At 35.1% G+C, this 24,380-nt stretch overlaps 1 protein-coding gene across 1 annotated transcript; it reads right to left on the bottom strand.

The window, feature by feature from the left end:
• Nucleotides 1-15,376: 15,376 nt before the first annotated feature.
• Nucleotides 15,377-23,882, bottom strand: F11 (coagulation factor XI). The gene is made up of 4 exons (XM_051965037.1): nucleotides 22,669-23,882; nucleotides 19,943-20,105; nucleotides 17,778-17,884; nucleotides 15,377-15,653 (listed from the first exon to the last, which is right to left on the bottom strand). Exons 1-4 carry the CDS (start codon nucleotides 22,748-22,750, stop codon nucleotides 15,490-15,492), a joined length of 516 nt encoding a protein of 171 aa, XP_051820997.1. The 5' UTR covers nucleotides 22,751-23,882; the 3' UTR covers nucleotides 15,377-15,489.
• Between the last annotated feature and the right edge of the window lie 498 nt (nucleotides 23,883-24,380).

Here is a 24,380-nt window from a genome sequence, read left to right as displayed (position 1 = left end):
CTAAGATGACAGGAAAAAATAATAATGAATGTTGGAGGGGATGCGGGAAAACTGGGACACTAATGCATTGTTGGTGGAGTTGTGAACGAATCCAACCATTCTGGAGAGCAATCTGGAATTATGCCCAAAAAATTATCAAATTGTGCATACCCTTTGATCCAGCAGTGTTTCTATTGGGCTCATATCCCAAAGAAATACTAAAGAAGGGAAAGGGACCTGTATGTGCCAAAATGTTTGTAGCAGCCCTATTTGTAGTGGCTAGAAACTGGAAAATGAATGGATGCCCATCAATTGGAGAATGGCTGGGTAAATTGTGGTATATGAATGTTATGGAATATTATTGTTCTGTAAGAAATGACCAGCAGGATGAATACAGAGAGGACTGGCGAGACTTACATGAACTGATGCTAAGTGAAATGAGCAGAACCGGGAGATCATTATACACTTAGACAACAATATTGTATGAGGACATATTTTGATGGAAGTGGATTTCTTTGACAAAGAGACCTAACTAAGTTTCAATTGATAAATGATGGATAAAAGCAGCTACACCCAAAGAACGAACACTGGGAAACGAATGTGAACTATCTGCATTTTTGTTTTTCTTCCCGGGTTATTTATACCTTCTGAATCCAATTCTCCCTATGCAACAAGAGAACTGTTCGGTTCTGCAAACATATATTGTATCTAGGATATACTGCAACATATCCAACATATAAAGGACTGCTTGCCATCTAGGGGAGGGGGTGGAGGGAAGGAGGGGAAAAAAATCGGAAAAGAAACGAGTGCAAGGGATAATGGTGTCAATATAAAGTAATCATTAAATAAAAAAATAAATAAATAAATTTTCTATTTTGTGATCAGTAATGATCTCTAGTTATTTTTTGGTCATAAATTCCTTCATCTTCCACAGGTCTGAAAGATAAACTATCCTGTGTTCCTCTAATTTATTTATAATCTCATTCTTTATATTTAGGTCATGAACCCATTTTGACCTTATCTTGTTATCCGGTGTTAAGTGTGGGTTGATACCTAGTTTCTGCCATACTAGTTTCCAATTTTCCCAGCAATTTTTGTCAAACAGTAAGTTCTTATCCCAAAAGCTGGGGTTAAAGTGGGATTTTTAAAAGAATTTTGAAATTTAAAATACTGGCCTTTGGTTGGCTTCATTTTAAAGGAAACACATCCTACTTGCTTTGCCCCCTTACCGTTGAGATTCTGTAGGCCAGTTTTTAGATAGGAATGTAAAAAACAGGCAGTTAGGATGATGGGTACAAATACTTTGGCACACCCAAGGATCAGGTGTGAAAAGCCTGTCTTCATTGAGGTCAGCAAAAATGGTATTAGGGAAGATGTCCCGAATACAAGCTACAAAAGAGAAGAAATTTAACATTGCAATCATTTCAATGACAGTGAAATTCATTCATTCAGCATTTATTAACCATATACTTTGTACATTTGGAAATGAAAGATAAAATGAAAAACATTATCTTCTTCAACAATCTTATATTCTAGCAGAGGAATTTATATTCAAAAAGATATGTAAAGAAATGAGTCTGTAGGAAATGGAAGACTTGTATAAACTAATACAAAGCTAAGCAAGCAGAACAATATATACAATAACAACAACAGAGTAAAGACAAACTAACAACTTTGGTAAATTTAAGAACTGTGTACCAAGCAATGAATAACCATAGAAGACTTAGGATAAACTAAGCTACACATTTCCTGAAAGAAAGATGATAGATTCAAAAAATAATGACAAGCATATTTTGGACTTAGATGATGTGGGAACTTGTTTTGCTTGACTATAAATATTTGTTACAAGAGTTCTGTTTTTCTTTTTTTCTTTGAAATTAGGGGTGAGATAAGGAGAAAAAAAATTAATGCATACTAATTTATTTATTTTCAAGGCAATCAGAGTTTAGTGACTTGCTCAGGGTCACATAGCTAGTAAGTATCTAGGGTCCGAGGCCACATTTGAACTCAGGTCCTCCTGATTCCAAAGTTGATGCTCTATCCACTGAGCCACCTAGCTAGCCCAACAAATTTAAAAAAAAAAATTAAGAAGAGAAAACATTAAAAGACAAAGATAGAAGTTTGGTCTTGGAATTAGAAAATATAAGCCAAAAGCCCACCTCTGCTAAATACTGACTGAATAATCCCGGGCAGAGCATTTAACTTCTCAGGAATCCCAGACACTTCATTAAGACTATACATTTTAGGGACTTCCGGTTAAGATGGCGGAGAGGAGGCTCACAGTTGCATAAGCTCCGCGCTTTCTCTCACTATCCACTTCATTACAAGCCTCTGAATCAATGCTTGACTGAAAAAAACCCACATATAGTTACCAAGAGAAGCCATCCTTGAGATCCGCCAAGAAAGGTCTGTCTTTACTGGAGGGCTGGGGCGGTTTTAGATCGGGCGCAGTCGGCGGGCAGCGGCAGTGAGGGCACAGGAGCAGACTGGAGAGGGGGTGGGGAGTGATCGTAGCCGTCTCTGCGGGGAGAGCTTCGCTACAGGTTTGGAACCTGCAGCAAGTCAACAGCCCAGCAGAGAAGCTAAAAACACCGGGGCTGAAGAATACAACCCCAAACAGCTGGAGTCTCTCAGGACCTGGCCGCCCCCCCCTTCCCCCCCTCAGTGACTCAGCACGCTTTGGGATCTCAGAGCGCAGGCGCAGCACAGTCCTGCTAGTGCCTCACTGCTGCCCCCTGCAGTCTGGAGAGGAAGCTCGATAACACACCCAGCCCCCCCCCAAAGAAAGACTCCAGTTTTTTCTGTTTTTCTTTGGTAGTTTGTCTCTGATTAATAGACAGAATGAGCAAGAAGCTAAAGAGGACTTTAACCCTTGACAGCTTCTATACAGATAGAGAGCAGACTCTAAATCCTGAGGAGACTAAAAACAGGCAGTCCCCAGGTGAATCCCCAAAGGAGGAGATTGTCTGTTCCTCAGCACAGATGAACCTCATAGAAGTGATTAAAAAGGCTCTCACAAGGGAGCTAGAAGAAAAATGGGGAAAGCAGAGTGAGGCTTGGCAAAAGGAGAGGGAAGCTTGGGAAAAGGAGAGGGAGGCTTGGCAAAAGGATAGGGAAGCTTGGGAAAAGGAGAGGGAGGCTTGGCAAAAGGATAGGGAAGCTTGGGAAAAGGAGAGGGAGGCTTGGCAAAAGGAGAGAGAAGCTTGGGAAAAGGAGAGGGAGGCTTGGCAAAAGAGCCTGGAGAAGTCAGTTAAAGAGAGAGTGGATAAAGAAGTAAAATCCTTGAAAAATAGGATTAGTGAACTGGAAACAGAAAACAGCTCTCTAAAAAACAAAATTGGCGAAATGGAAAAAAATTCCACAGAACAAAAGAACTCAATTGGACAATTAGAGAAAGATTTTAAAAAAGTGAGTGAAGAGAATACTTCACTGAAAATCAGAATTGAACAAGTGGAATTGAATGACTCGAGGAGACAAGAAGAATCAGTCAAGCAAATCCAAAAAAATCAAACAATGGAGAAAAATGTGAAATACCTTCTGGGGAAGACAACAGACCTGGAAAACAGATCCAGGAGAGACAATCTGAGAATCATTGGACTCCCAGAAAAACATGATGAAAAAAAGAGCCTGGACACTGTCTTCCAGGAAATTATCAAAGAGAACTGCCCAGAAGTCATAGGAACAGAGGAAAAAATAAACATTGAAAGGATTCATCGATCACCCACTGAAAGGGATCCTAAAATCAAAACACCAAGGAATATAGTGGCCAAATGCCAGAACCCTCAGATGAAAGAAAAAATATTGCAAGCGGCTAGAAAAACCCAATTCAAGTATCAAGGAGCCACAATAAGGATCACCCAGGATCTGGCAGCATCCACATTAAAAGATCAAAGGGCCTGGAATATGATATTCCGAAAGGCTAAGGAACTTGGTATGCAACCAAAAATAACTTACCCAGCGAGAATGAGCATCTTTTTCCAGGGAAGAAGATGGACATTCAACGAAGTAAGAGAATTTCATCTATTTCTGATGAAAAAACCAGAACTTAACAAAAAGTTTGATCTACAAATACAGAACTCAAGAGAAATCTAAAAAGGTAAAGATTAATCTTGGGAACTATATTTTGACTATATAGATGTATAAAGAATACATGTATACCTTGTTCTAGAAATTGATGTGGAAAGGACATTGTACCAGAAAAAGGGTAAAGTGGGGGTAGTACATCTCATGAAGAGGCATAGGAAACCTATTATATCTGAGAGAAAGAATGGAGGGGGATGAATATAGTGAGTATCTTACTGCCTTCAGAATTGGCTTTAAGTGAAAAATCTTAAGACATATTCAATCTATGGTGAAACTTCTCCCATCTCATTGAAAAGTGAGAAGGGAAAAGTGGAAAGGGAAGGAATAAGCTAAGCGGAAGGGAATATGGGAATTGGGAGGGAAAGGGGTAAGATAGGGGGAGGAACTCTAAGGCAGGGGGAGGGACACTAAAAAGGGAGGGCTGTGAGAAGCAAGGGGTGCTCACAAGCTTAATACTTGGAAGGGGGGGAAAGGGGAAAGAAGGGAGGAAAGCATAAACCGGGGTTAACAAGATGGCAAGTAATACAGAATTGGTCATTCTAACCATAAACGTGAACGGGGTAAACTCCCCCATAAAGAGGAAGCGGTTAGCAGAATGGATTAAAAGCCAGAATCCTACAATATGTTGTTTACAGGAAACACACCTGAAGCGGGGAGATACATGCAGGTTAAAGGTAAAAGGTTGGAGCAAAATCTACTATGCTTCAGGTGAAGTCAAAAAAGCAGGGGTAGCCATCCTGATCTCAGATCAAGCTAAAGCAAAAATTGACCTAATTAAAAGAGATAAGGAAGGACACTATATCTTGCTAAAGGGTAGCATGGATAATGAAGCACTATCTATATTAAACATATATGCACCAAGTGGGGTAGCATCTAAATTCTTAAAAGAGAAACTAAGAGAGCTGCAAGAAGAAATAGACAGTAAAACTATAATAGTGGGAGATCTTAACCTTGCACTCTCAGAATTAGATAAATCAAACCAGAAAATAAATAAGAAAGAAGTCAAAGAGGTAAACAGAATACTAGAAAAGCTAGATATGATAGATCTCTGGAGAAAATGTAATGGAGACAGAAAGGAATACACTTTCTTTTCAGCAGTTCATGGAACCTATACAAAAATTGACCATATATTAGGACATAAAAACCTCAAACTCAAATGTAGTAAGGCAGAAATAGTAAATGCATCCTTTTCAGACCACGATGCAATGAAAATTACATTCAACAAAAAAGCAGGGGGAAGTAGACCAAAAAATAATTGGAAACTAAATAATCTCATACTAAAGAATGATTGGGTAAAACAGCAAATCATAGACATAATTAATAACTTCACCCAAGAAAACGATAATAATGAGACATCATACCAAAATGTATGGGATGCAGCCAAAGCGGTAATAAGGGGAAATTTCATATCTCTAGAGGCCTATTTGTATAAAATAGAGAAAGAGAAGGTCAATGAATTGGGTTTGCAATTAAAAATGCTAGAAAAGGAACAAATTAAAAACCCCCAGTCAAACACTAAACTTGAAATTCTAAAAGTAAAAGGTGAGATCAATAAAATTGAAAGTAAAAAAAACTATTGAATTGATTAATAAAACTAAGAGTTGGTTCTATGAAAAAACCAACAAAATAGACAAACCCTTAGTAAATCTGATTAAAAAAAGGAAAGAGGAAAATCAAATTGTTAGTCTTAAAAATGAAAAGGGAGAACTCACCACTAACGAAGAGGAAATTAGAGCAATAATTAGGAGTTACTTTGCCCAACTTTATGCCAATAAATTCGACAACTTAAATGAAATAGAAAAATACCTCCAAAAATACAGCTTGCCCAAACTAACAGAGGAAGAAGTAAATATCCTAAACAGTCCCATCTCAGAAAAAGAAATAGAACAAACTATCAATCAACTCCCTAAGAAAAAATCCCCAGGACCAGATGGATTTACATGTGAATTCTACCAAACATTTAAAGAACAATTAACTCCAATGTTATATAAACTATTTGAAAAAATAGGGATTGAAGGAGTCCTACCAAACTCCTTTTATGACACAGATATGGTACTGATACCTAAACCAGGTAGGCTGAAAACAGAGAAAGAAAATTATAGACCAATCTCCCTAATGAATATTGATGCTAAAATCTTAAATAAAATATTAGCAAAAAGATTACAGAAAATTGTCACCAGGATAATACACTATGACCAAGTAGGATTTATACCAGGAATGCAGGGCTGGTTCAATATTAGGAAAACTATTAGCATAATTGACTATATCAATAACCAAACAAACAAAAACCACATGATCATCTCAATAGATGCAGAAAAAGCATTTGATAAAATCCAACATCCATTCCTAATAAAAACACTTGAGAGCATAGGAATAAATGGACTTTTCCTTAAAATAGTCAGGAGCATATATTTAAAACCATCAGTAAGCATCATATGCAATGGGGAAAAACTGGAACCTTTCCCAGTAAGATCTGGAGTTAAGCAAGGTTGCCCACTATCACCATTATTATTTAATATCGTATTAGAAACACTAGCCTCGGCAATAAGAGCCGAGAAAGATATAAAAGGAATTAGAGTAGGCAATGAGGAAACCAAACTATCACTCTTTGCAGATGATATGATGGTATACCTAGAGAACCCCAGAGATTCTACCAAAAAGCTATTGGAAATAATTCATAATTTTAGCAAAGTAGCTGGCTACAAAATAAATCCCCATAAATCCTCAGCATTTTTATACATCACCAACAAAACCCAACAGCAAGAGATACAAAGAGAAATTCCATTCAGAATAACTGTTGATACCATAAAATATTTGGGAATCTATCTACCAAAGGAAAGTCAGGAATTATATGAGCAAAATTATAAAAAAGTCTCCACACAAATAAAGTCAGACTTAAATAATTGGAAAAATATTAAGTGCTCTTGGATTGGCCGAGCGAACATAATAAAGATGACAATACTCCCTAAACTAATCTATTTATTTAGTGCTATACCAATCAGACTTCCAAGAAAATATTTTATTGATCTAGAAAAAATAACAACAAAATTCATATGGAACAATAAAAAGTCGAGAATCTCAAGGGAACTAATGAAAAAAAAATCAAATGAAGGTGGCCTAGCTGTACCTGATCTAAAATTATATTATAAAGCAGCAGTCACCAAAACCATTTGGTATTGGCTAAGAAATAGATTAGTGGATCAGTGGAAAAGGCTAGGCTCACAAGACAGAATAGTCAATTATAGCAATCTAGTGTTTGACAAACCCAAAGCCCCTAACTTCTGGGAAAAGAATTCATTATTTGATAAAAACTGCTGGGACAATTGGAAATTAGTATGGCAGAAATTAGGCATGGACCCACACTTAACACCATATACCAAGATAAGATCAAAATGGGTCTATGGCCTAGGCATAAAGAACGAGATTATAAATAAATTAGAGGAACATAGAATAGTTTATCTCTCAGACTTGTGGAGGAGAAAGAAATTTGTGACCAAAGATGAACTAGAGACCATTACTGATCACAGAATAGAAAATTTCGATTACATCAAATTAAAAAGCCTTTGTACAAATAAAACTAATGCAAACAAGATTAGAAGGGAAGCAACAAACTGGGAAAACATTTTCACAGTTAAAGGTTCTGATAAAGGCCTCATTTCCAAAATATATAGAGAACTGACTCAAATTTATAAGAAATCAAGCCATTCTCCAATTGATAAATGGTCAAAGGATATGAACAGACAATTTTCAGAGGATGAGATTGAAACTATTACCACTCATATGAAAGAGTGTTCCAAATCATTATTGATCAGAGAAATGCAAATTAAGACAACTCTGAGATACCACTACACACCTGTCAGATTGGCTAAGATGACAGGAAAAAATAATGATGAATGTTGGAGGGGATGCGGGAAAACTGGGACACTAATGCATTGTTGGTGGAGTTGTGAACGAATCCAACCATTCTGGAAAGCAATCTGGAATTATGCCCAAAAAATTATCAAAATGTGCATATCCTTTGATCCAGCAGTGTTTCTATTGGGCTTATATCCCAAAGAAATACTAAAGAAGGGAAAGGGACCTGTATGTGCCAAAATGTTTGTAGCAGCCCTGTTTGTAGTGGCCAGAAACTGGAAAATGAATGGATGCCCATCAATTGGAGAATGGCTGGGTAAATTGTGGTATATGAATGTTATGGAATATTATTGTTCTGTAAGAAATGACCAGCAGGATGAATACAGAGAGGCTTGGAGAGACCTACATGAACTGATGCTAAGTGAAATGAGCAGAACCAGGAGATCATTATACACTTCGACAACGATATTGTATGAGGACATATTTTGATGGAAGTGGATTTCTTTGACAAAGAGACCTGAGTTTCAATTGATAAATGACGGACAAAAGCAGCTACACCCAAAGAAAGAACACTGGGAAACGAATGTGAACTATCTGCATTTTTGTTTTTCTTCCCGGATTATTTATACCTTCTGAATCCAATTCTCCCTACGCAACAAGAGAACTGTTCGGTTCTGCAAACATATATTGTATCTAGGATATACTGCAACATATCCAACATATAAAGGACTGCTTGCCATCTAGGGGAGGGGGTGGAGGGAGGGAGGGGGGAAAAAAAATCGGAACAGAAATGAGTGTCAATATAATGTAATTATTAAATAAAAAATTTAAAAAAAAAAAAAGACTATACATTTTAGAGAATGTACAAATCTGCATCAGTAGAGGTATGTTCACTAGGAGTTCTCTACACCCATGATGAAATCACAGATCCAGGCATATATAAGTAAATGAATGTAGTATATTTTGACAACGCAAAATTGCTAATGAGAGCACTAGCAACAGGAAGTCCCTTAAGAGTTCCCTAACTAGTGTTAAGAAACTTCTTCAATACACCATCAGTATCGCATAATATACTCTAAATCACAGGATTTTGTTCAGCATGCTAAAATGATGGATAAGATGGTATATCTTTTTAACTTTTAAAAGTAACACTTCTTTGATGAAAACTTTCCCATCTTTTCTCATCTTTTTTGTTATAGCATTCTAAAGTTGTTTTTGTTTTTTTGTTTTGTTTTGTTTTATTTTGTTTTTTTTTGCCAAGAGATAATTTGGATGAAAAGCACCTCAGATTAAAATCTTATCATAAAACATCATGATGCCGTATCAATTCCCTTGTATCATCTGTCTATATAACATTTATTCTGTAATATACTATTGTGTATCATAATTATCTATGTACATGACATCCTCCCACTGGATTGGAAGCTTACCTTACCTATTTTATAACTGGTCCTAATACAATGTTTTGCACAAAGCAGATATGTAGCAATAGTTTGTTATTGAAATGTCCTGTTAATTAGTTTTATATTTATAAGATAAAGTATACCTAATGTACACATACACATACACACATATTTACCCATTTTAGACACTGCACAGGGTTTCAATGAGAATCCAGATACCACATTCTCACGCAACTCTATTTTTGTTGGGAATCCTGTTGTAGTATATTTCAACAAACACACCTTGCTAAAGAAAAGAAAAAAGAAAAAATATCACTCAGAAATGCATCAGCCCATAACTATATGCTAATTATTTGCATAATGTAGTTAAGGTGATCCATAATGGTTCATATATTCTGAATAACTGCATCATCCAATTCTATCAGACTTTTTAACATACTTTAAAATCATAGAATTTCAGTGTTACATCATGTAATCCCCCAGTGGGGGAAACCTTTCTCTACTATTCTGGAAATTCTATACTATTCTGGTCATCTGACTTTTGTTCAAACATGTCCAGTGGCAAGCAAAGGCTCTTTAACCACACCATGCTGATCATACAGGACAATCATAGCATCAAAGGCTAAGGGGTCTAAAAGACCTTAGGAATCATCTTGTCTAAATCGCTGATCTTACAAGTGACAAAACTAAGTCTTAGAAGATCTAAATGACTTGACTAGGAATGTGACACAACCAATGTCAGAGAAAATATTTGATATTTGAATTCACTCACTCCAAACTTAGCATTTTATCCACTATACCACATTGTGTCTTTGTAAAGTATCATTATATAGACTTGCAACTTTTAGGAAATTAAATATCACAGATATTGATGAGGTCTATGAATGTTGTGTACAGAGCTCTGTTTTGCTCCTGGCATTTCTCCTGGAGTTGTCAGGTAGCAAACACCATATGGACAGTTCCTTAACCCTGTGTGAAGCCACATTGGCTGTTGGAAAACCATCTTTCAGATGAAGGATATTAAGGAGGGTTTTGGCAAGGATCTAAACAGCAATAACTAAGAGAAAGACCTTCCTGTGATTGTTATAGGATAATATGTTTCTTTTTCCTTTATAGACATGGACAATGAAATAACCTTCTCTTGCCATATAACCTAGAAGATTTCAGTCAGCTTTTGTATGAACAGTAGGACCCCAGCCTTGTAATTCTTTTCTGAAACAGAATCAGGGCCAGGCACTTACCACACAAAAGGAATCTAATGGTATTCACAATCTATTCAATTGGAAATTCAATTAAAGAGAGATTGACTCCAACCTGAGATAAGTGATAGCTTGTTAAGAACAGTATGGAAGTGTTAATCCTTTTTCTATAGACCCATGTCCTTTATCACTGAATAATGTGGCTCCATCAGTGATGAGTAGTTGAAATGTGACAGAGGTTTTCCACCGGCCAGCATTGCACTATCCATATCTAGATCCATTGGTTACAGCAAATGGAGAAATTTCTAATGCTATGGCCAAGTATATTTTCCAGGGATGTTCACATAGATGATGAGGTTAATTAATGCACACATTACTAGAGCTAGCTCAGTGTTTGGGAGGATCCAAAAGAAAGGATGGAAGAGTTGTATCAGGCTGCCTACCAAACAAAAGATATATAATACTAATTTCATTGTTGTATGCTTGTAAAATCTGCATAGTCTACCGGCACTATGCCAGAAAATTGAACTGATTCCATTTGAATTGTCTTAGGTGGATTTCTTATTAACATAAGGTACCAGATACTGAGGCCCCCCTCACACTGAGCATTCAAATTCTTCTGTAGAGTGTGCTGACCATATAGCCCAAATAGTAAATACTTTACCTAAAAGACTATTCTGCTGACAACTTTCACAAAGCAAATACTCATACAGAGGTCAGAAGAAGTGATACAAAGATGTTCTCAAACTCTTTAAGAAAAACTTTGTTATCAATTGTGAGACAAAAAAGACATTGGCACAGAACCATGTCCAGCATGGCATGCTGCTATCAAAGAATATGTTGTACTTAATGAGCAAAACAGAATCTGAGTACCACAAAGGAAATGTGAGATGCACAAATCCAGAGATATCTCCATCGTGAAAGTTCATACTATTTGACCTGTGATAGAACCTTCCAAGCTTGTATTGAAGTAATCATATACAGTCAAACATAAAATTCAGGATTCAGCAATCCTGACCCAATATTTTGACATAGCAGGCTACCCACCTTCAAGTCTTCATTGAATATGAAAGACAAACAACAAGGAGGAAGCTAAACTGAATTTCAGATTTAGAAGTTTATTTTTGCTTTTTGTGTTTTTAGTATGTGTTATATCAAGAAATATAAGCTCCTTGGAGAAAAAAAGTCCATCAATCACCATCTGAAGAGATCCTTTGTGGAAGACACAAAGGGATATTATTGCCAAATTTCGAGACCCTCACATCAAAGAGAAAATTTTGCAAGAAACAAGAAAAAAAACAATGCAAATATGCTAGAGCTACAATTAGAATTGTACAGAACTTATAAGCAGCCACAATAAAAGACCATAGGTCTTGGAATCATATATACTGGCAATCAGTATATATGTACTATATATATGTACTAAACCTGCAGCCAAAAATATCATATCCAGCAAAATTATCCATAAAATTGAATGAAAATAAAGAATATTCAATGACCTTGCAGATTTTCAGAACTTTCTATCAGCCAAACCCAAACTCAATAGAAAATTTGACATGTAAAAGCCAATATCAAAAAATAATTTCAAGGAATTTAACATGGAGAAATTGTGTATGCTTTTTTTATGAAAACATATGCTATATGTTTAAGATTAATATCGGCAATTGAATAGCTTAAAAGAAAAATTGGGGCAGAATTGAATATAATCTGACTCTAAAAAGCAAAACCATCTAGAAAAAGGCAAAAATAGCAATTATTTTATACAAATATGATATAGAGAAAGAATTTACTCAGAGGGAGGAGGAGGACTCATAATTATGAAAACCTACTCACATCAGAAATCGGTTGAATAGGCAAGACGAGAGAGAGAGAGAGAGAAAGAGAGAGAGAGAGAGACCTGATTTTAACAATGAGTTGAGAAGAAAAATAGATGAGTTTTCTTTTTTCTATATTTTCAATTCAGTTTGAGAAACAGTTCATAGATTCATAGTTGGAAAAGACCTCAGTGGTCTTCTGGTTCAATCTCTTCACTTTGCACATAAAGAAATTCAGTCCCAAAGAGATTAAATAATTTGTCAAAGATTATTCAGGAAATAAGTGGCAGAACCATTTTTTCTTTTCCCTCACCAGGTTTTTAAAACCCAAAAAGGAGCAGCAAGACCAATGTAATCTGATTTCTGAGAGACAATAAAAATTTAGCCCTTATATATATACACATATATACATATATGTGCATAAATACATATATAAACAAAAATAGCTTCATTCAGTCATGGTCTGATTCTGTATAAATGAAATAGTAAGGGGATTTCTGGCCAAGATGGTGGAAAGGACATACACATCTAATCTTCATCTTTGCTCTCAGAATTTATTTCAGGACAAGCCTCAGAATTAGTGCTTGACTGAAAAAAACCCCACAAATGTCTTCACCAACAGAAGACATCCTAGAAATTCGCTAGAAAAGGTCTGTTTTTGCTTGAGGGCATGGGACAGTTAGACCAGGCACAGGCTGAGCGCAAGCAGCGGCAGTGAGAACACAGCAGGCAGTTCACACTGAGCAGACTAGAGGGGGATGGGGTGTAATCTCAGCCGTTTGTGCAGAAAGAACTTTACTACAGTGGGACTATTTTGCCTTGGCAGCAAGCCAGTAGACTAGCAGAGAAGCTGTCAAAACAGGAGGTAAAGACTATAACCCCCAAAAGTTAGGGTCTCTCAGGATATGGCCATACTCACCCACAGCATCTTAACATGCTCTCAACATCTCAGAGCACAGACGCAGCACAGCCATTGTTGTCCTGCTAGTGCCTCACTGCTGCCCCCCTGCAGTCTGTAGAGGAAGCGCTACCCAAAAAAAAGCAGACTGCATTTGGTTTTTTTGCTAGTTTATCTTCTTTGATTTTTCTCTGACAAAATGAGCACAAAATTTAAATAGACTCTAACTATTGATAGCTTCTATATGGATAGAAAGCAGACTTTAAATCCTGAGGAGACTAAAAACAGACTGTCTCCAGATGAATCCCCAAAAAGGGATATGATCTGGTGCTCAACACACAAGACTCTCATAGAAGAAATTAAAAAGGCTCTCACAAGAGAGCTAGAAAAAATTGGGAAAGGGAAAGGGAAGCTTGGCAAGAGAGTCTGGATAAGTCATACCACTCATTTAAAGATAGAGTGGATAAAGAAATCAAATCCTTGAAAAATAGAATTAATGAACTGGAAAAAGAAAATAGCTCTCTAAAAAATAAAATTGGCGAAATGGAAAAAAAATTCCATAGAACAAAACAACTGACTTAAAAACTCTATTGGACAATTAGAAAAAGATATAAAAAAGTGAGTGAAGAAAATAATTCATTGAAAATCAGAATCAAACAAATGGAATTGAATGACTCGAGAAGACACCAAGAATAAGTCAAGCAAAACCAAAAAAATGAAGCAATGGAAAAAAACTGTCAAATACCATCTTGGGAAAACAACAGACCTGTAAAACAAATCTAGGAGAGACAATCTGAGAATTATTGGACTCCCAGAAAAATATGATTGAAAAAAAGAGCCTGGACACTATTTTCTAGGAAATTATCAAAGAGAACTTCCCAGAAGTCACAGAAACAGAGGATAAAAGAAGTCAAAAAGGTAAATAGAATACTAGAAAATTTAGATATGATAGATCTATGGAGAAAACTAAATAGAAACAGAAAGGAGTACATTTTCTTTTCTGCAATTCATGGAACCTATACAAAAATTGACCATATATTAGGGCATAAAAACCTCAAACTCAAATGTAATAAGGCAGAAATACTAAATGCGTCCTTCTCAGATCACGATGCAGTGAAAATTACATCCAATAAAAAGCCAGGGGAAAATAGACCAAAAAATAATTGGAAACTAAATAATCTCATACTAAAGAATGATTGGGTGAAACAGCAAATCATAGACATAATCAATAACTTCATAGACATAATTAATAACTTCATCCAAGAAAATGACAATAATGAGATGTCATACCAAAATGTGTGGGATGCAGCCAAAGAAGTAATAAGGGGAAATTTCATATCTCTAGAAGCCTACTTGCATAAAATAAAGAGAAGGTCAATGAATTGGGCTTGCAACTAAAAATGCTAGAAAAGGAACAATACATACAAATACATACAGTATTTTGCACTAAATAGAAGTTTCCTTCTCCTGTTTTCTCTGATATTTTCAAAACCATATTATGACTGAAGGCAGGCAACCTCTCCATCCACTGGCATAATAGATAGAGAGCCAGACTCAAATGATTTCTACTGAGTGTTGCCACACTCGGTGTGATCCTAGGCAAATCATTTAATTTTCTTTCCTCCCAAGAAACTCTCTATGATTTCAACTTGCAGATCTCCAATTGGCATATAGAAGTTTCTTGACTATATAACTCCTTGCCCAAATGAAATCTTGAATCCAAAATAAGAAAGATCAAATAAAAACAATGACAATAATAAATTATTATGTAATATATTATGATATATTAAATTATTGATGTGATATGTTATATGATACATATATAATACAAAATGGCATGGAATAGTATAATAAAATATAGTATCATATAATTAAATATGTAGTATAATATAACATGATATGATTTAAGATGATGTACAATATAAATTTGACATTAATATAGTATTTTAAAGTTAGTCTAGTTTTTATGTAGTTTTTTTCTATCAGAATCTCTCAGTAATCCTTTAAGGTAGGTATTACAGATATTATGAAACCCATTTTGCAGGAAAAGGATCCAAGACTCAGTGAGATAAGATAATATACGCAACACCTACCTCGTAAGTGTCAAAGGGATTTTCATTTACTTTCTTTTACTTCTCTCTTGACTTCAGGTCTCTTATACTATCTCATGCTGATGTACTTTGTACCACACCATGAGTCAACAGATATTTCATTTTCTACTCATGCTTTTGGGGAACCTCTAGACTTGGTTAGACCACTCACCGATGGGCCTCACTATGAAACGTCTGCGTGGCATAGGTAAAAAAGTGACAGTGGGCATCATTGGTACATCTGTCTTCACATTCTTGAACATTCATGGTAACAAATGACTTGTAGTTCATTCCTCTCATATCAAATCCTATGTAGATATCTGTGTGGCAAGCTGGATAAGCAGAAGAAGTTGAATATTGTTATCTTAAATTGGCTGTTATAATCACCATGAAATATGAGACCATATTGATACATACGGTCCCAAATATGATCACTATAATTCTAATTCAATAACTTTGTCCCACTTTCTATCCAATTCCCCTTCCCAATTTCATTTATTTCTTTTTTGCATCTACATAATTTTACTGTAACACAAAAACAACATTAATAGTTTACATTTACATAATAATTTAGTGCTAGAAAATACTTTACACACTGGGCATACAGGTGTCACACACCTGTAATCCCATTATTGGGGAGGCTCAGACTGATGAATCTTCTGAGTTACAGAGGACTAAGTCAATCAGTTAAGTCCTCAGAATAAAGGGTCCATTAGTTGCCTAAGGAGGGTCACGGATAGGCCCATATCAGAACCTGAGCAGATCAAAGCATCTGGGCATTTCAGCATTGGGATCAGACCTCAGATTGGGAAGAAGTAGGTCTTCAGCCTTACTAAGATGGAGAGATCTAATTTTTAAAAAAAGTACTTTATACACATTATGTCATTTGATACTATTCTCCCTCCTTCCCCATCATTCTGCCTGAGACTTAGGTAGTAAAATTATTATTATATTCATTTTATATATAGGATGGAACTCAGAGTATTACCCAGAGTTAGTCAAAACTTGAACCAATCCCCCAATTCAAAATTCAATTTTTATTCAAGATATGCACTGTATCCCCAGAAAATAAAATATCATCAATACTTTTCAATTTTCCAACATACTAGAATATTTCATTCACTGGCTTCCTATTCACTTTCGAGTAGGAGTGAATCCAGCACTACATTAAGGAATTGAATAATTGCTCTACTCTTATGGAAGATAACATAGGTGTTTTAGCCCTGGAGGAAACATATAACTATCATTTCTCTGATATTAATTTGCATATTCAATATCTTTTTTAGAAGGTACCCAATTAATTCCTTTTAAGGGAGACCCTAACCATGAGTTATGCCTAATCTTTGTCCAAGATGAGGTTATAATTTGAGATAGAGAGTAAGAGACTTTTTCCAGGCTCTTGGACCCAGGCTCTCTCAGTATGAAACCTTGTCCATTATAAGTCAAGAAGTCCAGGCCTATTAGTAATACTACCTTAAGTTTATTCATTCTTTTCCTCTCATTTTCCCATTCACTCATTCATAAAAGTTTATTGAATATTTACTATTTTAAGGCACTATGTAACATAAAGAAAGGTAAATAAATTACAATTCCAGCCCACAAGAAGTTATAGATGAGGAAGACCTGAATTCAAATCTTGCCTCAGACATTTATTACCTTTGTAACTGTGGGCAAGTCACTTAACCACGCTCAATTTCAATTTATTCATCTTCAAAATGGGGACAATAATAGCACTTCTTTCACAAAGTTATTATGTGGATCAAATGAGATAATATACATATATAAATACTTTGCAAATCTTAAAGTACTCATCATTATTATATTCAGTTCTCTAATCCATCTCATCTCCAACCTCACATTTTATCATGTAGTTATTTATTTGTTCCATTAACAACTTTATTGTTATTTAAAGGTATAACAATTGATTAGTATAGCCATTATTTCAAAATTATTTTTATTATTCCCTTTTCATCTATGTTTAAGCTTCTTCCATTGCTGATTATGTATTCCTTAAAGACAAAAACTTTGTCTCTTACTTCTCAGGACTTAGTGCCATATTTTGTACTGACTAGACAATTAATGCTGCATCTTTCTATCACTCATGGTTTCTGTCCTCGTTTCCATAGTCTTTTCTTTTGTTTTCTTATTAAGCAGAAGTCACTGACTTAAATCTGAGTCTTCAGAGACATATGAGAATAGAAAGAATAAGGCATAGAGAGAATAAGAAGTGGAAAAGAAAATATTGATAACAGGGAATAAAAGTATTCACCTTTGTGACAGGAATTAGGGCTTCCTGAACATTGGAGGTATCATTGATTTCCTATGTCCATATTTAGTTTATTTCTTTGAATCAAGTTAGTCACCATAGAATTTCAATAAAATATCGACACTACATTTTACAAGAAAATAAGGATCCAATGAAGACTATATTCGTTGAGCCATCATGAATATCTTACCACTTATTTGGTGTTGACATTGTTTAAAGGAATATCCAGAGATTGCTCCTGTCATGTTCACTGTTGGCAATGTCTCTGTCACACTGTCTTTCAGGAGGCATGCAAACCTATGTTTACAAAGTAGCATAAGTCAAACGAACGTAGTTAAAAACAAAATATGGATCCTGAAAATTAGCATATGGAAAACCAAAGGGAAAAAAAGGAATCTGTTCTTACGTCTCACACTTAATCAAAAAGATTTTCTTAGCAGATTGATTTAAAATGACCTCCATTTCTATAAACATAATATTGTATGTTTCTATTCCTATACATTATCACATGTACTCCCTATATACTGAACCATATTGTTACCAGTACAAGTTGTTGCTAACTATGGGTTGCACATCTAAAATGAGATCTCCTTAAGAAGGAAATACAAATGTAGAATTGCATTTTTTAAAAGGAGATTATGCTCTTTGAAAACAAGAAATAAAAAACTATGACTCCATATAGAGTAATGGAAAATAACATGGAACATTTTTCTAAATAGAACCTAGGACATAGAAGCATATATAGGATATAGAAGATATAGGATATACAAGAAAATAGAAACATAACATTTAGAATTGAAAGTGATGTTAGAGATCATTGAATGTGAGTCACTAGTTTTATATATTATAGAAATGAACATAATTTGAGAGTCAAGGCTGAGTAAGATGACAATGATTCAGAGAAAGGACATTTGTCATTCATAGCTGAGTAGCTGCAGTTGCCACACTTTTCAAAATGGTCATGCTAGTTTTGTGCAGAACATCTCAAAACAAAATCTTCTTCATTTCATGGGTCTCCTAAGTGGCCTACCATGAGCAGTATTTGATTCCCTAGGGTGACTTAGCATTATGATTTAAAGAATTTTCTACAGTCTCATTTATTTATGAGCAGTCAGTGAGATTGGGATAACTGTATGATACCTTAAATATAGCCTTAGTTGGAAGAAACTTGGAATGGCACATAGTAGGAACATCTTGGAATTTATAAGTACCTAATCAGATATATAGTTGTAATGGGCTGAAGCTCGAGTTGATGCACTGAGGTCCCAAGCACGTAAGGCTAAATAGCCATTGTACGATACTCTATTAATATATGCTTGGTGAAAGAATGGCCCGCCCACTCTTTGTGCAAGTTTTAATGTGTATAGGAAATGACGTAGAGACGATTTTGGTGGGTGGAGAGAGAGAGGCAGAGAGACTGCTGGCCAGGTTCATGTCGCGGCTGCTCATACTTCCTATCCCCATCCCCTTTCACCTCTGCAAAGAATAAAGATCGAGAATTTTCCCTTAACCTGAATTCCTGACTCCGGCTGATTTTAAACGCGTTCATCACATATAGTTATTCTGAAAAATGACTAAATACAGGGTCAGGCTCATGTTTAAGTATAATGCTAAAAATTATTTCCAAAACCACTTATCCTTTGATAACAAAATAACAACAAACTTGTAACACCTTCATAGTGCCCAGCATTCTTACATTGGCCATTTAGAATAAGGGAATAAGGACTTCTATTAACTACTAACTTATTTTCTATAAAAACTAATGTAGTAACTGTGACTGGACTCTTAGTCAAAAATCTACTACCTGTGAAAATTTGGACAAGTAATTTAACCATTTTAAGCCAATCCATCAATAAGCATCAATTAAAGATCTACATTTTAGGTACTGGACTAGGAAGTGGGATTTTGTTTTCTTATTTTTGAATTGAAGAGTTGGACTAGAGGATCTCTTGATTCCCTCCCACATTTATTATAGTCTATGATTTGAAGTGCTTGACTTTTCCAGGGGGAAAGAGATTGTGGGGCAGATATTGACCCAGTAGCAATATCAACAGGAATAACTAGTTCATATCTTTCCCTATGATTTTCAGATTGTCTAAGGTCCTTTTCAATTTTTTGTCACATTCACTGACTTTAGGACTGAATTAAATTCATGAAATTGTCTATTAAGTAACCTAGCAAAAACTTGTGTGATGGGGTCAACTCAACTTCTTATAATTCCATAGCACAATCCCAACTCAATGAAGAATATATGAACAGAGTTGTTTAAATATAGAAATATATATATATACATGTACATATACATGTATGTGTTGACATGTTTTTCCACCTAGAATCAAAATTAAAAATATTTACCATTTACTGGTATCTTTTGTTGATCTTGAAGGCAGAAAGCTGAAGAGCAAACACCTTGGATGATAAGTACACACTATTTGGCAATACTTGGCAGTAGGTGTAAAAATGGTAGCCACATCTCCACCCTGAAAGTATTTGTCATTATACAGCTGAGTCATACATTCTGTGATGGAATAAATAAAACATCTAATTAGAGCGTTTCTTTCCGAGGAGATGTTAAATAGATCCCTTTGATAGTCAACTAAACATGAAATCAATTAATCAGTCAGTCAATAGGCTGCAATTTATTAAGAGTGTTTAGATACTGTTTTAGCATTGCACACTTAGTAGACACTTAATAAACACTTGCTGATTAACTGATTAGACTGACTCAAAGTCCTTAAGAAACTTATCCTAGGTTATATAAGATCACTTAATCTTAGACCAGAAATCCAGTCACCATTAATAAACCAATTCCTATTCTCAAGGAGCTTACATTCTATATATTTATAGATGTTCACTATGCATAGAATAAATAGATTCAGAATAAATATAAAATGAATACAAAGTCATTTAATACAAGCAAATTAGGCAAGAGAAGGATATATAGTGCTTTGGGGGATAATAATAATGAAGGCAGTAGGAGAAGAATTAATAGACTAAGAGATGTTGAAAATTAGAGAGGGGGGAATTCTTAAAGAACATGTAAAATGTAATATACAATATAATCATTGATAAGGTTTATGCCTTGGAGATCTGCCGGGATCACGTGTATATGCTTAAGTTGTTCTCCTTTGGTCCCCTCTGAACACTGATACTCAATTTCTTACTTCAATGCACAGTATGAATTCTGTAGTCATCCTACATTCAAAAAGTATTCATTTTTCTTGCTATACAACTAACGAGTTATAATGACTATAAAATGACTATAGAAATCACATTATTGGTGTGAAATCCATCTGACTTTAGCCTAGTTACACCACAAGTAAGCATCAGAGGTGGATCCAATGGATCTAATCTTTCATATTCTGAGTCTAGCACTATATGGCTTTCTACCTTTCTGCTGAAAATGCATTAAATAATATCATGAATGATCCCATTTAAATTATAAAGTCATCCATCATTAGGAAATGAAGCGTAAATAAAACTTTTATTGAATTCGTCTATTGCTCTGTTTTCTTGAATTCGTCTATTGCTCTGTTTTCTTGTTAATTGATTTTATAATTGAATCTTGTAAGGGGCAACAATGGCATAAAGAAAGTAATCTTGAAGCAATTTCTTGGTGATCTTAGAACTGGTTTTATAGCCAAAAATCTCCAATTATTTTACTTCCTTGCATTTTCTCCCATAAAATGATAATTTATCTAGATAATGATGGCCTTGGGGCAGTGAAAAATTCTGAATTGCTTTCCTAAATCTTCAAAGATAGATGTGTCTGCCACATTTTTACTGTCAAGTGAATTTTCTTGAACTCTAATTCTATAAATATAAGCATGTGATTCTAATAACCATACTCTCCGACTCACCAAAATATCCAAAATATCTGTTTATGCAGAACTAATCAAGGTTGGCACATTTTAATATGGAAACAATGGTGGTATAATTACATTAGATGTAATATACCTCCTTTTAAAAAAAATGCAAGTTATATCCCTTCATTTTTCTTTAAATGGGTCACGCATAATTATTAAATTGTTTTCAAGTTGTGGACATCAGACCTAAGTTTGAAGAAGAGGCAAAAGAAATAATTCTGCAGTTCTCATCTCAGACAATAACTATAATAATAATTTGCGTTTGGTAATGTTTTGAAGTTTGTAAAGTACCCTTCTATGTTTCTGTCTCTCAGTCTCTGTTTCTGTCTGTATCTCTCCATCTATGTCTCTGTCTCTATCTCTCTTTTTCTTTCTGTTTCTGTCTCTCTATCTCTCTGTCTCTGTCTTTCCATGTCTGTCTATTGCTTCTCTTTGTCTGTCTCTATCCTTTTCGTGCTTGTTTTCATCTCTCTCTATCTGTCTTTATCTCTGTCTGTTTTTCTCTCTGTCTCTGTCTCTCTTCTTTCCTCGGTTTTTCTGTCTCTATCTATCTCTGTCTCTGTCTGCATCTCTTTGTCTCTGCTTGTCTGTCTCTCCATCTATACCTCTTTCTTTCTTTGCCTCTTTCTCTGTTTCTATCTCTGTGTCTCTCTAATTCTGTCTCTCCTCTTTCTATTTCTCTTTTTTCTCTTTATTTCTGTTTCTTTATCTCCCTCCCTTCTTGCCTTCCTCCTACCGTCTCTCTCCCTTCTTCCCCCCTCTCTCTTTTTGTTTCTTCAAACCTGTCCATTCTTTGATCTTGTGAACTTACATGTCTGTAAGTGGAATCAATTATTATACTTCATTCAGAGAGACAAGAGGACAAAAGACACAATATTAAGTGAGCAGTGCTCCCAGGTCTTTCCTGCCAGGGGTAGCCTCAGATTCAAGTTTACAATTCAGTAAATGATGTTTTATCTCATAACATGAGCAAAATCCAATTCTTGCCAGTACCCCTGAAATGGGCATGCTCTTCTGAGTAAAACAATAGACTCTTTGGAGTGCTTGTAAAAGACACAAATTCCAGGAGAAAAAAAATTTCTTCCATTCTTTTAAATCCATAGGAGACTATTCTCTACAAATATATGTGGGTTTCTAAGCTATTATTAGAGTATCAGGCAACTTCTGTTTCAAACTTATATTTTATTTTATATTTTAAAATCAAATCATACTTACCATTTGAAACCAAAGCAAATAAAACCGTGAAATGAATCACTTGATAAAGCCAAATCATTCTGCAAAGAGAAACATGTAGCATTATTTGGGGGAGAATAAAGTTATTAACTTTTGATAAACTTACCACTATGCTGATTAACAGATGCAGAAACTGCAATGAAAGAACTGCAGTTTTTCAGCTAGATTTTTTCCTAGTTACATGAGTGATTACCTGATATAGTTTGTGCAGACTCTAATTTCAAAGAATCATAGTAGAAGAATTAACCTAAAGAGGTCATCTGTTCCTCTATTTTGCTCAACCTAAATGATTATAACATTGTTACCCAAATCTATGATACTTTATGCCAAATCAGAACCTTCTTTCCTTCCTTCTTCCTTATCTCCCTCCCTTCCTTTCTTTCTTCCTTTCTCTCTCTCTTACTTCCTTTGCTTTTTTCCTTCTTTTTCTCTCTCTTCTTCCTTTCTTTTTTCCTTTTACCATCCTTCTTTCCTCCTTTCCCTTTACTCTTTCTTCCCTTCCTTCTTCCCTTCCCTCTTTTCTCCTTTCCTTCCTTCTTTCCCTTTTCTTGATCTCTTTTTCCATCTCGGAGCTCTCCGTATTGCAATTCATCAGTGAACTCTTCATTCTCCCTGTGATACAGCAGATGATTTTTCTTATGAAACTCTATACATTGTTTGAAATTTATCAGTAACAGTAGTCCTTGAAGACCAGCATAGCATAGCAGATAAAGAGATAGCCTCAAAATCAGAAAGATCTAGGTCCAAATACTAGCTGTGACATGTAATATACCACTATCAATGACACTTCTAAATATGGTTTGAATCAGATTAAAATGTAATTGGGAAATATTTAAGAACAATAAAAAAAAACCACACACAATAGAATATAGATTATGTTAGTTTGTAGATTTCTAAGTCAACATGAAGCCTTAGGGTTATGGTTTAGCAGGCCTCATTATTATTTACATTATTAGTCCAGATTTTTCTGCGGAAGTAACATTAACCATTTACTGCCAAAGGCAACTCTCTAAGTCAATGGATGTATATCAGATGCCCATTTGCCTAGCCAAAAAAAAAAAAGGTTCTTCAACAACCCAGATGAAATCATGGACCTGGTCCCTCCCCCAAAAAAATGTTATGGTGTTTAAAATACTAAACTATAACTATATAATATGATACTTTAATGTCCTGGATGAGTTAAAAAAAAAAAAACTTTCTCTAAGAATTGAAATCAACTCTTCTGTGAGAAGGTAATTAGAAGTAAAGGAGAGAATGCCATGAATGAGGAGCTCTTATGAGAATAAAATTTGAAAAAGGCTTCCCCTTCATTCTAGTTATTAGTCCTAAATTATGCTAACATTTCCAATTGGCTATAGCAGTGCCACAATCCTCCATCAAACTTGGCTTATTTAAGATTTGTTTTTCTTGTAAGGTGTACTATGTTCTTCAAACCAAAATAAATTTTACATCTAGATAAATATCAGTTCAGTTAATGGTTGGTAAATAAACTAAGAAAGTTAATGATAAGGGTAACTCTAAGATTTTAAACATTGTTCTAAGAGAAAAATGAAATAATTTGTAAAATTCTGTACCTGAAAGCACAGCTGTATTCCTATTTTGCTTTTAAGAGCTCTACAATGAAGAGGTTTCCTTTCCACCAAAAAAGTACACAAAAATCTCTTCCCGGCATGCTCAAAGGATATCTCCGAGCA

This window comes from Antechinus flavipes, chromosome 6, assembly GCF_016432865.1.
Source record: "Antechinus flavipes isolate AdamAnt ecotype Samford, QLD, Australia chromosome 6, AdamAnt_v2, whole genome shotgun sequence".
NCBI lineage: Eukaryota > Metazoa > Chordata > Mammalia > Dasyuromorphia > Dasyuridae > Antechinus > Antechinus flavipes.
Note: the sequence above shows the minus strand (reverse complement) of the source record. Positions and strands in the feature narration are given on the sequence as shown.

What these genes read in the sequence shown, in the direction of transcription:
- F11 (XM_051965037.1), bottom strand. Translation starts at nt 22,750, where the DNA reads ATGCTACATGTTTCTCTTTGCAGAATGATTTGGCTTTATCAAGTGATT. An exon ending in ATTTGCTTTGGTTTCAAATG is followed by an intron (nt 20,106 to 22,668) that starts GTAAGTATGATT and finishes ATTCCATCACAG; the next exon opens with AATGTATGACTCAGCTGTAT. An exon ending in ATGTCAACACCAAATAAGTG is followed by an intron (nt 15,654 to 17,777) that starts GTAAGATATTCA and finishes CTGCTTATCCAG; the next exon opens with CTTGCCACACAGATATCTAC.